We start from the raw sequence: 17,702 nt of genomic DNA, 5'->3' as shown, positions 1-17,702 counted from the left end.
AAAATATGATTAATATTCAAAAAGTGAAAATACCTTAAGGGATTACATTTTTAAAACTATGGGCCTGGGAGACTGCTCAATGTTTGATTTGTAAACACAAGGGCCTGAATGTACCACCATGCATATAGGTAATCCTGTCCTGGGAATTGGGAGGCAGGTGGACCGATGAGCAGGCCAGGCCAGGCCACCACAGCAGCTTGGCTAACACAGTAAGTCACCCTGTGCTTTATAAACCTACAGTCCTACATCAGACGACCTGTTTAAGGAATCATTTTTAAAAAAACTTTATTTTCAAGAAATGCAAGAACTCTGTACAGTATCCAGTTGAAGGCAGCCCAAAGGTTGCAGGCTGCCATCAAGGCTGTGGAGAGGAACGGCAACAGGAGCTGAGTTTCCATCTATGGTTGTAGGTGCGCGTGAACATTTTTAGGCCAGTTTTTTGAAACCGAGTTAAGGTAAGAACACCAGGAAACTGTGGCTTTTGTCAGGACTCCATTGGTGTCTGTGGGCTCCTGCTCCCACAGGGGCCCCTGACAGATAAACCTTTTGTGCTGCCAAGAACCAGTCTCTCCCGTCTGCCAAACGCTTCGTTTACTGAAAGAAACCATGAGATGAGGAGGTAAGTACATATAGACCTAGAGTATAAAACGAGTCTGCTTGCTGTGAGATGAAAACTTACAAAAACATATGTAATACTAAGTGAGACAATAACCAACTTGGAAGCCTGATCAGTTAACAGACTGAGTACTGAGTGAGTTAACCTTTTCTTTTTGTACTTCTCTTGGGCTTGTCCTAATGTTCTCTAATCTGCCTTGGGACAGGGTCTGCTTCAGGTTTGCTTTTCCCCTCTGTATCATGACCACACATATATAATCTATACATACTTATAAATTCAAATCAGAACAACCCAGACAAATCTTAGGATCCTTCCTCATCAGGGGAGGGGGGATTTAGTGGAAACGTACTGTTTACAGACCACATTGGACAAGCTCAAGACAGTCAACAGTTACTGTTCTGAAGGGCAAGTTGTAGTAGCTAGAAAGGAAGACACTCAGACAACGGGGAAGCAGAAGGCTCTTCTTTGAGACTTCTACATTTTTCTCCCAGCTTTTCCAGGAAGCTTTTCAATTTTAAGGCAATTAAAAAAATAATTTACAGCCGGGCAGTGGTGGCACACGCCTTTAATCCCAGCACTTGGGAGGCAGAGGCAGGTGGATTTCTGAGTTTGAGGCCAGCCTGGTCTACAGAGTGAGTTCCAGGACAGCCAGGACTACACAGAGAAACCCTGTCTCGAAAAACAAAAAACAAAAAATTACTGTGCTGGAGAGATGGCTCAGCAGTTAAGAGCACTGACTGCTCTTCCAGAGGTCTTGAGTTCAATTCCCAGCAACCACATGGTGACCCACAACCATCTGTAATGGGATCCGACGCCCTCTTCTGGTGTATCTGAGCTTACCTGTGCCCATCCCCGTTTCTAAGTAAGGACTACAGGATGTGCACTGGACTTGTCTTTTGCCATCTATGTAACACTGAATTCCAGCCCTGTTCTTAGTCCTTATGCTTTCAGAAAGAGCAGAAGCTTGAAGGTTCTTACCTGAAGAGACAGTGCTTATGTCCCAAACCCGAAGCCCTTCTTTCTGTCCTCCAAAGGCATAAACAAATGGCAAGTCAGGACAGCATGAAGAACAAAAGAGAACTCCCTGGGAAAGAAAAGATGAGAGTCAGTAATTTCTATCCTAGAGAGTTCTAACCTTTAGGACCTGACCCTACTCTCTCCCTAAGAACAAGTTTGATTGGTTACTCAAAATTAGTTAAGTAGAGCATTTCGGCTGAACCATGATGTCACTGTGTATGTAGGTCTCATTCTTCTAGGAATCTCTTACCTAATTTGCTGTGTACACCCAGAAACTTTCTTCATCTTTCCAAACAGTAACAGTGATTCCACAGGTCACTCTGAAGTCTTTTTTCTTAAATAGTCTCTTTGCAAGTATGCAGGTTAAGGAGCAGAGATTTCTAGGCAGGTGCTCCACCACTGAGCTCCACCCTCAGCCCTCAAAGCACTGGCAGACATTACATTTATCTTCTGTGTAGGGGACAGGCATGTGTGTGGTCAGAGGACCACCTGCAGGAGCTGGCTCTCCTTTTACAACATGGTCATCAGCCTTAGCAGTTAGTGCCATCTCTTTGGCTCCCCTTATAAATAAACATTATAAGTAAAAATTATGTATTACAGAAAGTATGGATGAGAAAAATAAAACCCCTCAGTGAGATAACTCATTTATTTGGGGATAAGAACTGAATCAAGTAGTCTTTTATGTATAAGCCTGGGAGGAACTGAGAAACCTCATGGCTTCCTTTCAGTAAGCTAACATGGTTTTAACTTCTGCGATACTCTGTGCTGCCAGTGTTATTCACTTAACTCAGTGCCCTACTTGCTCTCTGTTAGAGAACACTACTTACTCACCTATGGATTATCAACTGCAATGTAGATAGAGCTGGTTATAAGAAGTAAATAAAGAGCCCCCAATAGCTCTGGCACCTCAACTTCCAAGATGTCCTGAGGTAACCCCAAGTTACAGATAAGTTGTGGCCACTCCCTATGTTCTTTCTCCATTCTCCTGATTGATCCTATCAAGTGACTATTAAACTTGTAAACCAGAAAGAATTCGGATCGTAACTACCACCAAAGTTACCTAGCTCAAAATTAACTTCAGCAATCCTTGAGTGCAATGATTCCAGGAAAAGACAAGCAGGTAGGTCAGAGACAGTGAAAATGTCTGGGAGATGCTCACCATTTTCATGTCTCTAGAGTGAACGAGACTTGGCCTGTCTCCTAAGATGTCCCAGATCTTCACAAATTTGTCTGCTGACGCAGTCACAAGGCAGCCTTTGACCTGACTGCTCAGATCAAGACCTGGAAGATAAGATTAGTTCAGGAGCTACTACCTGAGATTTAGATTTACCTTGTCATAACTTAGTGCATTTGAATGAAACATAATTCATGCTCACCAGAGATTTCATCATTGTGTGCATTAAGTGTAAAAATTGGCTTATTTGAGCGTGCATCCAGATTATATACAAAGCCATCATCTGTACTGGCCTGTGGAGGGAAAGATGGGCAGGATCGTGTTATATAACACTAAACTGTGGCAATGGAGAAGTATGTAAGTTACAGTAAAATCTGCTTATCTGTGAATTAAACACAAGAACTTACTTTTGTATGAGCTATGTCCACGAAGCAGGAGAGAACAAGGTTAGAGTTGTGGAAACACAGAAATGACAGTCACTGCCCAAGGGCAGAAGGGGAACGTGGTGTGTGTGTGTGTGTGTGTGTGTGACTGAAGAGCAGTGGGCTGGCACCAGAGTCTTAGTGAGGAAGGCAGAGGAGGGAGGAAGATGGATGCTGGGAGCCAGTAAGGAACTTGTAAAGAAAGGCACGGTCAGAGCAGGTCTCCATACTGCCATAGCAGGGAGTGACAGATGGAAATAAGAATCAGGGAGCAAAGGAAGCTGAGAGCCCTAAAGCTCTACACACATAGTAACAGCAACACAGCAAAGGCGGGAGGCAGGCGTCCCTTGCCACACTAGGGCTTTATTTCTGTTTGCCTGATGTTAGTGGAATGATTACAAAGTCTTTACTTTCTTCCCATTTGGTAGGCAGTGCTATTTATTACTCACTGGCAATCTTCATCTCTAGAGTTTAATCCACACATAAGGAATTAAGAAAGAGTATCTTTTGGATTGATTTAACCATTAAAAACCACCAAAAATAAGGAGAATCTGCAAGGTCAAGGCCAGCCTGGTCTACATAGATCCTATACTGAAACCTTGAAACACAGATTATTATGATCAATTTCAAAAATACTATATGCAGTAAAATGATTTAAAAATATAAAAATAATATGTAGCCCAATGGAATAGCTGAAATTAGCTAATTCACTAACTACTAATTTTTTTTATAATTTTTTTTTTTTGGTATCATTAAGCAACACACTTTAGTTTTTCAATTCTAAGGCCCAGAAACTTGACACTAGCACAGAAAATGCTTTTCTGAGAATCTCGGAATTAGAAAAAACAATGTACATATTCTTACCAAGAAATGACACGGTGAGAAGTGGTTCCAGGTCACTCTCTCGATCTGCCCACTGAACCGCCATAGGCGGTGGTTCTGGCTGGGATCTCTGCAGTCATACAGAGCCACCGATCTGCAGATTGCATGCTAGGGTTATGTTTATTTCAGTGAAATGGTAACACAGCAGTATTGTGAATTCAGAAGTCAATTATTTAAAGCCTGTTTTAAGGTTCTAGACTTAAAAAAATAAATAACAGAGGAAAAGTTCCACTGTGTTATATGTGTGGTACCCATTATGTGTATGTTTCAGATGTGTGGTGCCCATTATGTCTGTGTGTGGTTCAGCTGTGTGGTGCCTGTTATGTGTGTGTTTCAGATGTGTGGTGTCCATTATGTGTGTGTGTGTGGTTCAGATGTGTGGTGTCCATTATGTGTGTGTGTGTGGTTCAGATGTGTGGTGCCCATTGTGTGTGTGTGTGGGGGGGGCGGGGTTCAGAAGACATGGGATCTTGTGGGTGAGAACAAGAGTGAACGTAGGGAACTTGCTCTTCCTGCAGAGAACCTACTGAACTATTGCAGAAAGTTCAGTGGTTCAGCCCGCTGAACTATTCATTTTCTGTTTTAGATTTATTTATGTGAGTATTTCGTCTGCATAAATGTGTGTGCATTGTGTGTGTGTATGTGTGCGTACAATGCCTACCGAAGCCACAGAAGGCATCAGATCCCCCTGGAACTGGAGTTAAGGTGCTGGAACTGAATTAGGATCCTTTGAACAAACAAACTGTTCTAATGCTGAGCCATCTCTCAGCCCTGAGTTGACTCTCACTGGTGGATTCTGTTTTGTCACTGGAAATAACTGTGGCTCTAACCAGGGCCTAATTCTTCTGCAGGTCAAAATCTTGACTGATAGTTGAATCCTATTTCCCAAGTCCAGGGCAATTCTCATTTCCCTTTCCTGGGGAGGGCTCAGAGCCATGCAACTCAGGAGCCAACCTGTTCTAGTCAGGTTATTGTGCTTGGGGAACAAAGGGATACAATTCTGTCTTACAATTTTTTACAAATCACATCTAAGAAAAATTGGAAACTTAAACCCTTCTAAAGGATAAGGAATCAAAACAAAGACTGCTTACTGCTCTGATTCTACTCGCCATCCCTCCCCTCAGATGCCATCTGTAAGAAGGGGAGCACAGGTGAGCAGGCCCCTGCAGCTGATGTAGTAGCTCCAGCTGTTCCTTTCCTTATACCCAGAGCTTCTGCCATGTAATGTGGGAATGTGCCCCACAGAGGCAGAGCCCACGTCCCAGGCCATCCGACATGTTGCGTGAGGGAACGACATTGGGGTAGGGCAGAAGGAAATGTACTAGTTCTTCTGAACCAAGACTCCAAAGGCCTTGGAATATCTGCCTTTGGAGAAGCACATGTCTAACCAAGCCACTTTGAGCAGTTCCCAGCTGAACTCAGTCTACATGGACAGAATCGCAAAAGAAAAAAGTGACTGTCACTGAGTTGTTTATATATCACAAAAACCTGGCTAACTCATACATCTTTTAAAAACCAGAGAAATTGCTAGTTCCTGTAATTAGGTAGGATTGGGGCTGAAAACCAGCATGTACAATAAACACATAGCACCTCAGTACTACAGCGTGTGTAAGCATCAGATGCACCCCTGGCTTGTCTCGGTGCAGGCAAAGCCCGAGGTCCTGTGCGTCCTGTGCAACAGCCTTTCTGAGCTACACCCCAGGCCAGGTACGTTTAAATCAGCTCAAGGACAATGCAACAGCAGTTCGAGAAGTGCCTTCTTACTTGTCATAGGACCCAGAAATCAGAGTCTGTGCCTCAAACGGATGAAACTGCAGAGTCTGAACCTGAAGGGAGGAAAGATAAAAGATCTATCTTTACTTTGGGTAACACTGTTACAGCGTGGTGAGACAGAACTGGCAAGTCCTATTCATTCCCCTTTGAAATTGCAACAGTGTGTAATCTTTGTTTGTTTTTTATTTTTGGTTTTTTTTTGGAGAGGGCCTCATCATATAGGCATGGTTGGTCTGAAACTTGCTACCGAGACCCAGCTGGTCCAATGGCCTTCAACTTCCTCTGCCTCCTGAGTGCTGGGATTAAAGGTATGTGCCACTAGGCCTGGCCAAGAAACTAGTTATTAAATGCTCAAAACGGGAAACCATATTCTCAAATAAAGGCTGGCACTTATATGAAGAATGCAGCATTCTTCAAACTTTGTGGTTGAACACTTATATCCCTCAGAAGAAAGGGGAGAAAAGTAGACTGGATTGGGCAAGTGCACAGGTCTCAAAGTCTGGTGTTCTTCGTACATCAGCACCCTGAGCCGAGTTCTGTAGTTACACATCTGCTATAACCTTTCCTAACTGTAGGAAGCCGTGGTCAGTGGTTATACGTTCGCCATTCCAAGATGGCGCTGGCCTCATGTCTTCCCACTAGTAAACAAGTAACTGCGTAGCTGCAAAGGCAGAAAGCCCGCCAAAGTCACTGGCCAATCCCGAAGCGTAATATTGGGTGGTGAGCGAACAGCCAATCAGAAGTGAATACATCACTCTAGGGTGTATTTAAACGGGGCCTCTTCCTGTCTTCAGCCCTTCCGCGTCTTTCCACGTTTGCTGATACAGAGTAAAGCCTCGTTTGCAGTAACTACCCGAATACTGTCTCTCGTTTTTCTCTCCCACGGGCAAAGGGGACTCGAGAGGTGCGAGCAACACCTAACTACTGCTGTGACTGGACTCTCCTGCCCCTCCCCCAACACCTTCCACCCCAGGAGCCTCCATGAATAAATCCCAGGGCATTAACGTTCCCGGATTACAGGTTTCTATCACACAGGGCTATGTGAACCTCACTGTGCTGTCATTAAGTACTTTATAAACCACAGAAAGCCATATACAAATGTCCAGTAATCTGTCATTTCTTTAGAAGCCTTTTACTGTCGAAGTCACCATACCTTGTCTGTATGAGCAGTGAGCCTGGCTGCTGACTTCCCCACAGACAGGTCCCAGAGAATCACAGTGCTGTCTGCTGAGGCGCTTGCCAGCACATTTCTGAGAAAGAGATACAAGAGAGAAATCATTTTGAAAAACAAAGAGCATTAAATATAAGTTTACTTGTAACAATAAACTCTTAGGCATTTAAGAAACAAACCTTGACTTACATTCTGAAGACTACCAAAGATTATCAAAATAAAGGAAAGAATGTCGAAGTGGAAAGCCAGAACCTCCATCTGTATGGGAGATGTACTATTGATGAGATGTGGACACGCCTCCAGGCTGAGCTCCGAGCTGACTGCAGACTCAGCCACCCACACACGCAGCCCTCTGTGTAAAAGCTCGCTTAGCTTCAGCAGGAAATGGCCAGCTATTCTAAGATCTCCGTGCCTGCACAGGGGACCCATAGTCAAACTGGAAAGCACACAGTTCCCAATTTTAAAATTAATGGAAAAGTTAAGAGTATCACAACAAAATGGACCGTCTATAGACTGACCAAACAAAATAAATAAATAAATAAATCTCAGAAAATACACTTTATTGTGAGACACTGCATGTGGGTGCAGGAACCAACTCAGGTCCTCTGTAAGAGCATTAAGCACTCTTAGCCACTGAGCCACTTACCTTCCCAGCCTGTTTTGTTAGGGATGTGGTCTCACTGTGTTGCCCAGGTTGTCTCAAACCCTGTGCTCAAGCAGTATTCCTGGCTCAGCGAACAGCGAGCTGGAACTGTATACCTGCTGACCAGTGGGTTGTGCCTGTGTTTTACTTTGCATTTCTCTGTGATTGGTATTTTTGTTTTTTAAAAGCACCAAGACAATAAAATGTCCAAGTTGAGGGAATCACAGTGATAGCATTTTCAACAAATGATTCAAGGACAATGGAGTATCCTTGTGAAAACGTCTGACATCCCCCCACCCCGAATCTCAGCACCCACACACCTCAAAATGGATGGCAGATGTAAGTGTGGGAGCTAACACTATACAATCCCAGAACAGCACATTAATATACATCTTCATGATCCTGGGTTAGAGAGTATTTCATGGATGCAAACATAAGACTATCAATGTTAGAATGATTTACAGAGAGAATGTAAAGACAACCCACAGCATGACAGAAATATCTGGAAACACATGTCTAGCTAGGTATTGCTTCAGAATACTGTCACAACTCAGTCTGAAAACACATTTCCCATCCATAATGGTCAACCAGCACTGTGATGCTCAACACCCATTGCCAAGAAACGCGTGTCTAGTTCCAGTTCTGGGAGCTGAGTCAGAAATACAGCTTGAGTACACGGCTTGAGACAACCTGGGCAACAGTGAGACTACATCTTTAAAAATCCATGCCAGATATAATGGCCCACAACTTGAATTCCAGCACGTGGGAGGCAGAGGCAGGCAGGCAGGCACTGTGAGTCTGAGAGCAGCCTAGTCTACACACTGAGTTTCAGGATAGCCATAACTACACACTGAGACCATGTCTTGAAAAAAAAAAAAACAAGAAGCAAAAGAAAACAAACCAAAACACATTCTAAATACATTGAGTCAGGAAGTGGAATGGTGGTGACCAGGGATGGGAGGAAGGGGAAGGCAGGGTTGGTATTTATAAGGTACAGAGTTCAGTCTGGGAAGACTGGGTGGTGGCAGCAGCTGCATGACGTGACAGCATGGACTCACTGAACTTAAAGGGGTCAAAGTGATGGTTTATGCTGTATTTGGCCATAGCTTAAGATGAAAACGTGGGTGATGTATGACAGTGAAATGAGGTGAGGATGCTGTTTGCTGGGGAGCAGCAGCGTCCTGGGGCATCACTGGCAAGCGGTAGGGAGGAGGGATGTGCAGAACGCCTGTGGCTCTGGGGATGTAGGATGAGTCAACAGCACTGCTGCCTCAAGTGATATGGACTGCAGAGACCCGAGTACAGCAGACGGACAGTGCAGGAATGAACTAGGATACTGTAGACGCTACATCACACAAACGCCATCCTTTTACCTGACTGACTTATTCCAGGAAAGGTCCAGGACAGCATCAGTATGTCCTTCTGCTGAGGAGCCCTGTAATATATTTCAATTATTAAAAACCTATCGCAAACTGTCATCCTATAATTATCATTGTAAATATTTTTTTCAGAAAGAAATGATAGCAATTCATAACCTATTAACACCGCCCTTCACCTCTCCCTAAACCTATTTTAAAATGTAAAAGAAAGGTAGAATTTATTATACAAGCAGGTAAACAGAAACTTAAAGTCCAAAACTAGCACTGAGTAGAACAGCTATTCCACACGAAGGCTCATCGCCTGGATCATCTGTTCTGTGTGATCTCACACCAATGAGTTTCATGCAACCAGCGAATGCACGGACTTTCTGAAACTAGAAATTACACTAACTTTGTAACTTCCTGTCCTGTTCTACCAAAACTATCTGATTGTAAAATACATGTTCTCCTCTCCAGTAGCTCAGCCCAGTTTGTCTTTTTCAGGAGCCACTCTTCTTTACCTTCTTCCCTTTCTTCTTCTTCTTTTTGGAAAGCTTGCTTCCCAGTGTGAAGACTGGTTCTAGAGAGTCCACGATATCCAGGTCCCACACCTCAATGACAGGGGTCATGTTTCCCACAGCAACGTAATTTCCTATGGAAAGACAAAGTGCCCTTCCATTATAAAACTAACACCTGCATCGAGCACATCACACCGAGGAGTGACCTGAACAGGGCTTCTCAACCCCACGGCAGCCTCCATCTTAGAACCCTATAGGTATAACAGTTCCCACACCATCACCGCCTCTCTTCCATGCACTACTGCAGGGATAAGGATCAAGTCAAGACTGTGAGCGTCAGGAGAAGCTAGTTACCCGGGACAAGGTGTTTGTTTTACTTTATCTGACTTTTTTTTTTAAAGCATTTTGAGAAAAGGTCCCACTATATAGTCCAGACTGGCCTAGAACTCAAGAGTCTCCTTCCTAGCTCCCAAATGATACACCACCATACCATACCTGGCTCACTGAATGTTTTCTGAGACAGGTTATGCCCCTAGCTTCCAGCTGGTAACATGACACCATTTTACACTAGGCTTTTAGATCCAATAGCTGTATAGTCAAAAAAGCTCTCAGGATAGTATCTTTCATCCCACAGTGTAGCGGCTTGTCTTAAGTCTGGAGGCACACACCCCAAACGATGTGACATTAACTAGGGATTACATAAGTACCACTTCACACTCTCAGCGACAGTTCTGACCCATGAAGAACGAACGAGTTTCCCAATTACCAGTAGATGCATCTGGGCTAGGATCAAAATTCAGCCATTCCACACTCAGAGGGTATGCAGACAGGAGTATGTCATGGTGGACATAGAAAGACTCCTCTTCTTGATTGTAGACTAAAAAGATTAGGAAGAGAGACTTTAGTAAGAGAAATGTCACCCACCTCAGAACACTATTAAAACAAGACAGGTGATGGCACTGAAAAGAGACACCATGGTCACTACTACTACATGTTTGTCCATTTAATACATTCTCACCTCCTGGCATTTTCCATGAATACTGCCAGACAGATAAATGATTCTGTCTGCTTCCTTCATTACAAAAACACACCCTACAACCAGGACTGACTAGCTGAAAATCAGCTGAAGGTCTAGCTGATTTTAAGTCAGAAACAACAAACAAAAACAACATTGGAGGAAAGTAATTGTCCTTAGAAATTTAGATGCCTGCTAAAAATTATTTCAATATTCCAAGAGTTTATGAAGACCAACAATGTAGTCCGAACGTTTAAGGGACTTCCTTTCAAATATGGCAACTAACAAAAGCAGCTCTGCAGCACACGGAAAGTTAAGGAGCAAAATCACATGAAGAAAGCCCAATAAGCAAGTTCTACTTGCCCCTGTCTCCTTTAATAGGCTCTTTATTAAGGAAGAACTTATAAAATAAACACTTTTTCCCCAGATCTCTGATTATGGGAAAGATTCTGGGAACTGGGAAATTTCACATCATGTTCTATCTGCTGAGCAGGCACAGTCCTGAAAAAAACCTTAGCCACCCCCAATGTGCAGCATACACTGTAAATTAAACTGATCTCAGATGTGCATGCATAAAACCAATCTCTCAGAGACTAATACTATTTACAGTTCTTTTGCATGGATTCTGTCCCAGCCTCCCAAATGCTAGATTATAGGCCTATGCTAACATTAAAATATTAGAACAACTTCATGCCATACATGCTACTGAAAGCCTTATTTTAGAAAAATTTACAAATATTGACAGAAAACAATGATATGTGGGTTAAAATGGACAACTAATAATTATAGGTTTCCCTGTGAGTTGTGAACCCTCTGGGGGTTAATGACCCTTTCACAGAGGTCTCCTAAGACATCAGAAAACACAGATATCTACATTATGATTCATGACAGTAGCTAAAATAGTTATGAAGTAGTGACACTCCTGGTGCACAAACATATGCACAGGCAAGCATAAAATGAACAAACCGTTTTTTTTTTTAAAAAAAAAAAAAAAGGTAGCTCTCTGTTGAATTAAGAAGAAAATAGAATGTTCTGTGAAGGAAACTGTCTCAAGAAGCTAAAAAACGAACAACACAAAACAATGCATGACAAGATCATTTGTTGCTCTTGCAGAGGACCTGGGTCTAATCCCCAGATCCCACAGCTGCTCACAACTGTAGCTAACTCCAGTTCCAAGGAGCTAACACCCTGTTCCTGTTCTCTGGGCACTAAGCATATACACAATGCACAGTTACATTCAGGCAGAACACTCAGACACAAAGAAATAAAAACAAGAACCCCTTCCCCAAGGGGCCTATTTCTAGACTACACGTGCCTAGAATAAGCAGCACAGGATGTATGGTGTAAACCTGGTTTGTGTCACCAACTAAATGAGGCACTGTGGGACCTGGCCTCTAAAGTTGCACAAGAGTGTCCTACCATCACACGCAACGCTTTCCAGTGGGCAGTTCCTTCACTCACCGTGTACCTCTAAATTGCACTGGTCTTGCTCGGCACGGCCACAAACGATGAGGTTGTCAGTCGGCTTAATCAAGAAATCTTCATGTTCATATTGTTCCTAAGAGGGCAGGAAACAGTCACTGGCTAGAGGCAGGGATGCAATGAGGATCTCAGCACTTAGGACTAATCTGAAAACCGATGTGGCTGAACATTTACCGTGTCCTTCAGGGTGACATATGGGTCCTGATCATTACTGCCATAGACTGTAAGACCCAACAGAGATTCACCAATGGTCTCAGCATCTGTAATCAAAGTCCACCCATCAAAATAGAAAAGTTAAAAATCATCTTGACAAAACTTTCCCCTCAAGACTTCTAGTTTTCTGCTCAGGTCTACTTTATCAGTAGTCACACTGCTCATATTTGGTACAGGGAGCTGTGCAAACTTCCAAGGCATTTCTATTTGACATCTGGAAAGAATTCCTAAGTCTTGGAAGTCACAATCTTCAAATGAAAGAATTAAATAAAAAATTTAACCCTTTTAGAAGGCATTACAGCTCCGTTCAGACTTCCTAGCTTGTTTCATACAATTAGAAGTCAAGGTGCTGGAGAGGCAGCTTTGAGTATTCTGAAGAAGGTGCTCCTTGAAACACTGATATCAACAAACCAGGTTGTTAGGTAAAGACTAGGACTAAGGCTTCACAGTGGCCAGGCTGCTCTGCAGGTGGTGCTCACATATTTACAATCAGACACTTCACAAACCTCAAAAGGGAATTTTACACTCCCTCTGCAAGGGCAGCATCGCGAAGACCTAGGGTAACCACCATGGTTTGGATCTGGCGTTATCTTTTGAAGGCTCTTGTGTTAGGGAATGGGTTGTGAGATGACAATTTTCCAGGAAGGGATTAAATCCACTGAGTTCTGACCTAACAACGCATTTATAGTATGGTGGCATTATTTCTGGCTGGTGGGGGGCAGGTGGTAGGGCCAAAACGAAAGGCAAATGAAATCCAAGCTCCTATGAAAAGAAACAGCACCTGACTCCACAGCGCCACACAGCCCAATGGTACTGTATCCCTCCATTCCTCGGTGGGGCAGTAAAGCTGAGAATGGTAAGACCTCACGAGCAGAGAGGAGCAGAGCAGCAGCAACCACCCAAAGGCACAGAAGCATCAATGCCGGCACATATTAAATAACAGAAGCACCCTCTCTGCTGCTTGTGTGCTCTCCTTTACAGAAGGAACAACATCTTTCTGTAGACCACTACTTGCCCACTGAAATCCGGAGAACGGAGTGGTGGTAGTGACTTCAATTTGCTGCAGACAACAGCAAAAACCATACTGAGCCGATGTCTCATGTGCCAGCTCGTTTGTTTTTCAGCTGTTGTAAGTTGGGAGCTGCTGACTCTGAGAATTCCACGAGGTTCCAGGGTAGCTGGGATTTACCCGGTACAGAGATTATTAAGTACTCAGAATGACAATGCCGCCTTTTCCTCACCCTTCAGATTATAAGCAACTGTTTCCTGGAGACCACACCAGAAGGTCAGGAGCCAAACTACAGAGCTTCTGCCAGTTCTCTACGTTTGTCGCTCTGCTTCCTGTGCTAAATGAGCAGCTCTGCCAGTGTTCTCAGCACTGCGCTTGTCCTGGGCTTCCTGCGGGGTCTCAGTGCCTTTGCTGCACCTCCTTCCCCTCCTGCCACCTAGGCTCCCTCTCCTCACTATCTCCAGTAACCAACAGTGCAGAGTTCACAAGCCAGTTACAGATGGTCACACCCGACACGTGCAATAAAGTAGACGGTCTCTTTAGATCTCAAACTTATACCTTAGACCAGGAGATCAGAGCTTCTTTCTAAACTAGTTTAGGAAACAGGTCCGAATGTTAAGCCGAATTATCTGACCTAACCTGAGGACAGTAAACAAAAGCTTTGGGACAACAGAGCAGACTCTAGAGCCTGTGGCGGACACAGTGGAGGTGCGTCACTTCTCACCTGGGCTGTCCTCTTCGTCATAGTTATCTAAGTCATATTCTGCCAGCTCGTCATCATCTAGTGTGCGGTCCTCTTGTGGGTCCCCATCCTCCAGGGGCTCCCCAGGCTGTGCCTGGGTCCCGGCACTCTGCATGCCATCTTCTGAAGGACTGCCTGACTCCTCCTCCTCACTTCCACCTTCTTCTCTGAGTGAAGACAGAAAGAGAAAAGATGTCACCCTGATGGTACCTCCTAACAACAGGCACACGAACGACACTTCACCTGGATTTGACCACAGTCAGCAAGACTTTGAAACTATTTGAAGTTACTTACTGTAATTTTTCTTTTGCTTCAGTAATGAGACGTTTCACTTCCTCTTTACTTAGCTCTACCTACAAGAGAGCAAACACTTCATTAGAGCATATTTAGGGACACCGTTAGAAGCCTTTGAACTGAGTCTCCGAACAAATGTTAACAACAATCTCAAGAACCATCAGGAAATCTCACACGTGATCTAGGATCTAAATTTAAGGAGGCGGAGCTTATACAAATCCTTGTGATTAAGAGCCCTCCCACATAACACTGTTCAGAAGTCATGCTGACTCTGCTCCTCTAGCAGCCTCAATATTCAAATAGGTTGGCTTCTGTAAAATGGATCTGCGGTGGCCATGTTTCTTCCAACTATCTCAGACTCCAAGGGCACCTCCCTCTCTTGCCAGCAGTCACAGCCATGTTTCTTTTGACTATCTCAGACTCCAAGGGCACCTCCCTCTCTTGCCAAGGGTCACCTACCAACACATAACATCAGTCCTCTGTTTTTCTTCCCTATCATCACTGCCCAATGTAAATAGAGTCTTTCTGGGAACCAATTACCCCCAACTTCCCCCAGTTTGAATTCCCCACTTCCAGTAACACTTCCCATTTGGCTATCTTTTGTTCTAATAGAGTTCAAAACTAAGGCCACACTCTTCAAAACTGGCTTTCCCTCACCTAAACAGTGCCTCAGTACCTTTAAGACACCTAACAGCCAGGCGGTAGTGGTACATGCCTTTAATCGGAGAGGAGGCTGAGGCAGATGGAGCTTTGTGAGTTCAAGGCCTTCCTGGTCTACAGAGTGAGTCTACAGAACAGCTACACAGAAAAACACGGACTGGACAAAAGACAAGATCAGACCTAATACTGCTACATTAAGCGTGTAAAGGCCAACACTGGTTTGGTATTGTTTATTTATTTAAGCCCACAGTGTGTGCTGGCCATAATGGCAATGCCCCATGACTGAAGGTGAATCACTTGCTCGGCTTCTACTAAAGAGCCTCCAGATCTTCAGTGGCTCACACCTAAAACTCTAGTATTTGGGAGGCTAAGGCGGGGGGGGGGGGGGGTTGCCATAAGCCTGAGGCCACGGTGGGCTGCAGAGTGAGACCTGGTCTCCGAAACAACAACAAATGTTGTGAAACAAGAATCTTCCTGAGAATGGCATTCAGTTCTGGCTGCGAAAGATCCAGAAATTAAAGGTTGAAAAACACCAGGGAAGGCAGGGAGGTCAGTCAGCAAAGTGGTTGTTGAGCAAGCCTAAGAACCTCAGTTACATCCCAGAACCCACTTAAAGGCTGGGTGTAGTGTAGAGCCCACCTGTAATCTCAGCACTGGGGACAGAGACAGGAGAATTCCTGGTGCTTTGGCTAGCCACTCTATCTCAATTGGCTAGCTCTGGGTTCAGTCAGACAGCGACCAGGCACGCCCCCCCCACCCCCCACAGGTATCTGTATTGCTTGGGGTTGGGGCATGAGAACTGGGGATTTTTAAGACTCACCTTGGAATACTTCAAAAACTGTGTATGCCCCTTTTAAAATGAAAACAATTTCCTTTTGGAGATATGTTAATGAAGTAATCTGTTGTCCCTATCCTATAAATATACATTGATTGCTTGCTGTTGGCAAAACACCAAAGAAAACAGTGACTAAACACTATCTGTATTCTGGTGGAATTTACACCTATAAGGAGTATTTCCATCTCTCACCGCATGTAAATTCATGTCGAGATCACTTCCAAGTCTATCACAGAGAGAGTTGTCATCACCCAAACAATGCAACCCCTTCACTTCTTTTAGGACACTTACACTCCCTGACATACCGAAAATCAAGTGCAAAAACCAGGGCTTTGCTCTATATCGCTCCAAAATATCCCGGAACTCCAGGCTCCGCTTGACTTGCAGACAACACTTAGTGTAATGAACAAAATCGCTCGAGTAATCGTCTCCTTTGCTACGGTCTCCAGCTCTTGTACGACTTCCTTCATACTGTGTCACACTGACACCTGGTTCTCTCTGCCCCATAACGTTTTATCTGGATCACCATAAGAAACTCCTAACAAGCAAGCACTCCCGCCCCTTCCGGGTGCACAAAGTCCACATGCATCTAGGGGGTGGGACCGGGGTTCCGGCTTCTGGCAGGGAAGGGGCGCGCGGTCTCTGCTCCCTACAGGCAACAGAGCCATACCTCACGTGGCTACAGTCCGGCCAACCCCGGCAGGTCCCATCGCGTGGCTCCTGCCGGGCGCGTGCGTCCCCAGACCCGGCCGAGCCCGCGGGCATCCCGCGGCGCCTCCACACACACAGGCCTCACCTTGTCTGGTGTCTCTTTGGCCACGCCGCGGCGGACCCAGGCCACGCAGGTCACTTGGCGGCTGCGGTTCATGATCTTCGGCTTGAACCCGGCGCAGGCTGGAGCCCGGGTCGCTGGGAGAAACTACTCTGAGCTCCGGGAAGAGGAACAGCGCGCAGGCGCGGGCGCCCGCTTGGCGTCATTAGCAGGCGCCCGGGGAAAGGGGCGGGGAACTTGCCTGAAGTGGGCGAGGCCATATGCAAATAGGTACGGCTTCCGGGGTAGTCCGTGTTCCTTGAAGGTGTTGGGGGCGTCCCGGAGACAAAGGAGGTACTTGGAACTCGAAGGGCCAGAGTTACAATCCCATACCACCATTCCGTTTTCTGTGTAGTTCCATGGACTAAGAGATGACAAGTGGAGACATCTGTGGGGTGTTTATCTTAAGCTTTAAGATGAAATGAATTTAGTTTTTAAAGGAGGTTCCTTATATTTCTTTATAGTTTTTTAAAAATTAATTTAGCCGGGAGGTGGTGGCGCACGCCTTTAATCCCAGTACTTGGGAGGCAGAGGCAGGCGGATTTCTGAGTTCGAGGCCAGCCTGGTCTACCGAGTGTGTTCCAGGACAGCCAGGGCTACACAGGGAAACCCTGTCTCTAAAAACCAAAAAAAAAAAAAAATTTTAAAAATTCAGTTTACATCCTCCTCACTGCTCTCCTCCTGGTTACCCTCTCCCACAATCCTTCCCCCTCCCCTTTCTCCTCTGGGCGGGTGGGGACCTCCTGGGTAGCCCCATCCCCTCCACCCTGGTATTTCAAGTCTCACTGAGGCTAGGTGCTTCCTCTCCCTCTGGAGCCAGACAAGGCAGCCCAGCTAGAAGAACATATCCCACATACCGGCAACAGCTTTTGGGATAGCGACCCCCCCCCATCACCCCCCCCAGTTGTTCAGGACCCACATAAAGGTCAAGCTGCACATCTGCTACATATGAGTGGGGAGGCCTAGGTCCAGCCTGTGTATGTTCTTCGGTTGGTGGTTCAGACTACTCAGAGATCCAAGGGTACAGGTTAGTTGACTCTGTTGATCTTCCTGTGGAGTTCCTATTC

General features: G+C 45.0%; 1 protein-coding gene across 2 annotated transcripts; it reads right to left on the bottom strand.

The window, feature by feature from the left end:
- Window positions 1-268: 268 nt before the first annotated feature.
- Pwp1 (PWP1 homolog, endonuclein) lies at window positions 269-16,796 on the bottom strand. Of its 2 annotated transcripts, none has more exons than XM_076919811.1 (15): window positions 16,621-16,796; window positions 14,330-14,388; window positions 14,018-14,202; window positions 12,246-12,331; window positions 12,051-12,147; window positions 10,341-10,451; window positions 9,578-9,708; window positions 9,072-9,133; window positions 7,038-7,134; window positions 5,876-5,937; window positions 4,094-4,205; window positions 3,010-3,100; window positions 2,793-2,914; window positions 1,595-1,700; window positions 269-594 (listed from the first exon to the last, which is right to left on the bottom strand). In XM_076919811.1, exons 1-15 carry the CDS (start codon window positions 16,690-16,692, stop codon window positions 485-487), a joined length of 1,503 nt encoding a protein of 500 aa, XP_076775926.1. In that variant the 5' UTR covers window positions 16,693-16,796; the 3' UTR covers window positions 269-484. The 2 variants fall into 2 exon arrangements, with proteins under 2 accessions (XP_076775926.1, XP_076775927.1); XM_076919812.1 differs by lacking the exon at window positions 16,621-16,796 and adding an exon at window positions 16,130-16,250.
- Window positions 16,797-17,702: the final 906 nt, after the last annotated feature.

The sequence above is a fragment of the Arvicanthis niloticus genome, chromosome 22, assembly GCF_011762505.2.
Source record: "Arvicanthis niloticus isolate mArvNil1 chromosome 22, mArvNil1.pat.X, whole genome shotgun sequence".
Lineage (NCBI taxonomy): Eukaryota > Metazoa > Chordata > Mammalia > Rodentia > Muridae > Arvicanthis > Arvicanthis niloticus.
This window is presented reverse-complemented; position numbering and strand designations above follow the sequence as displayed.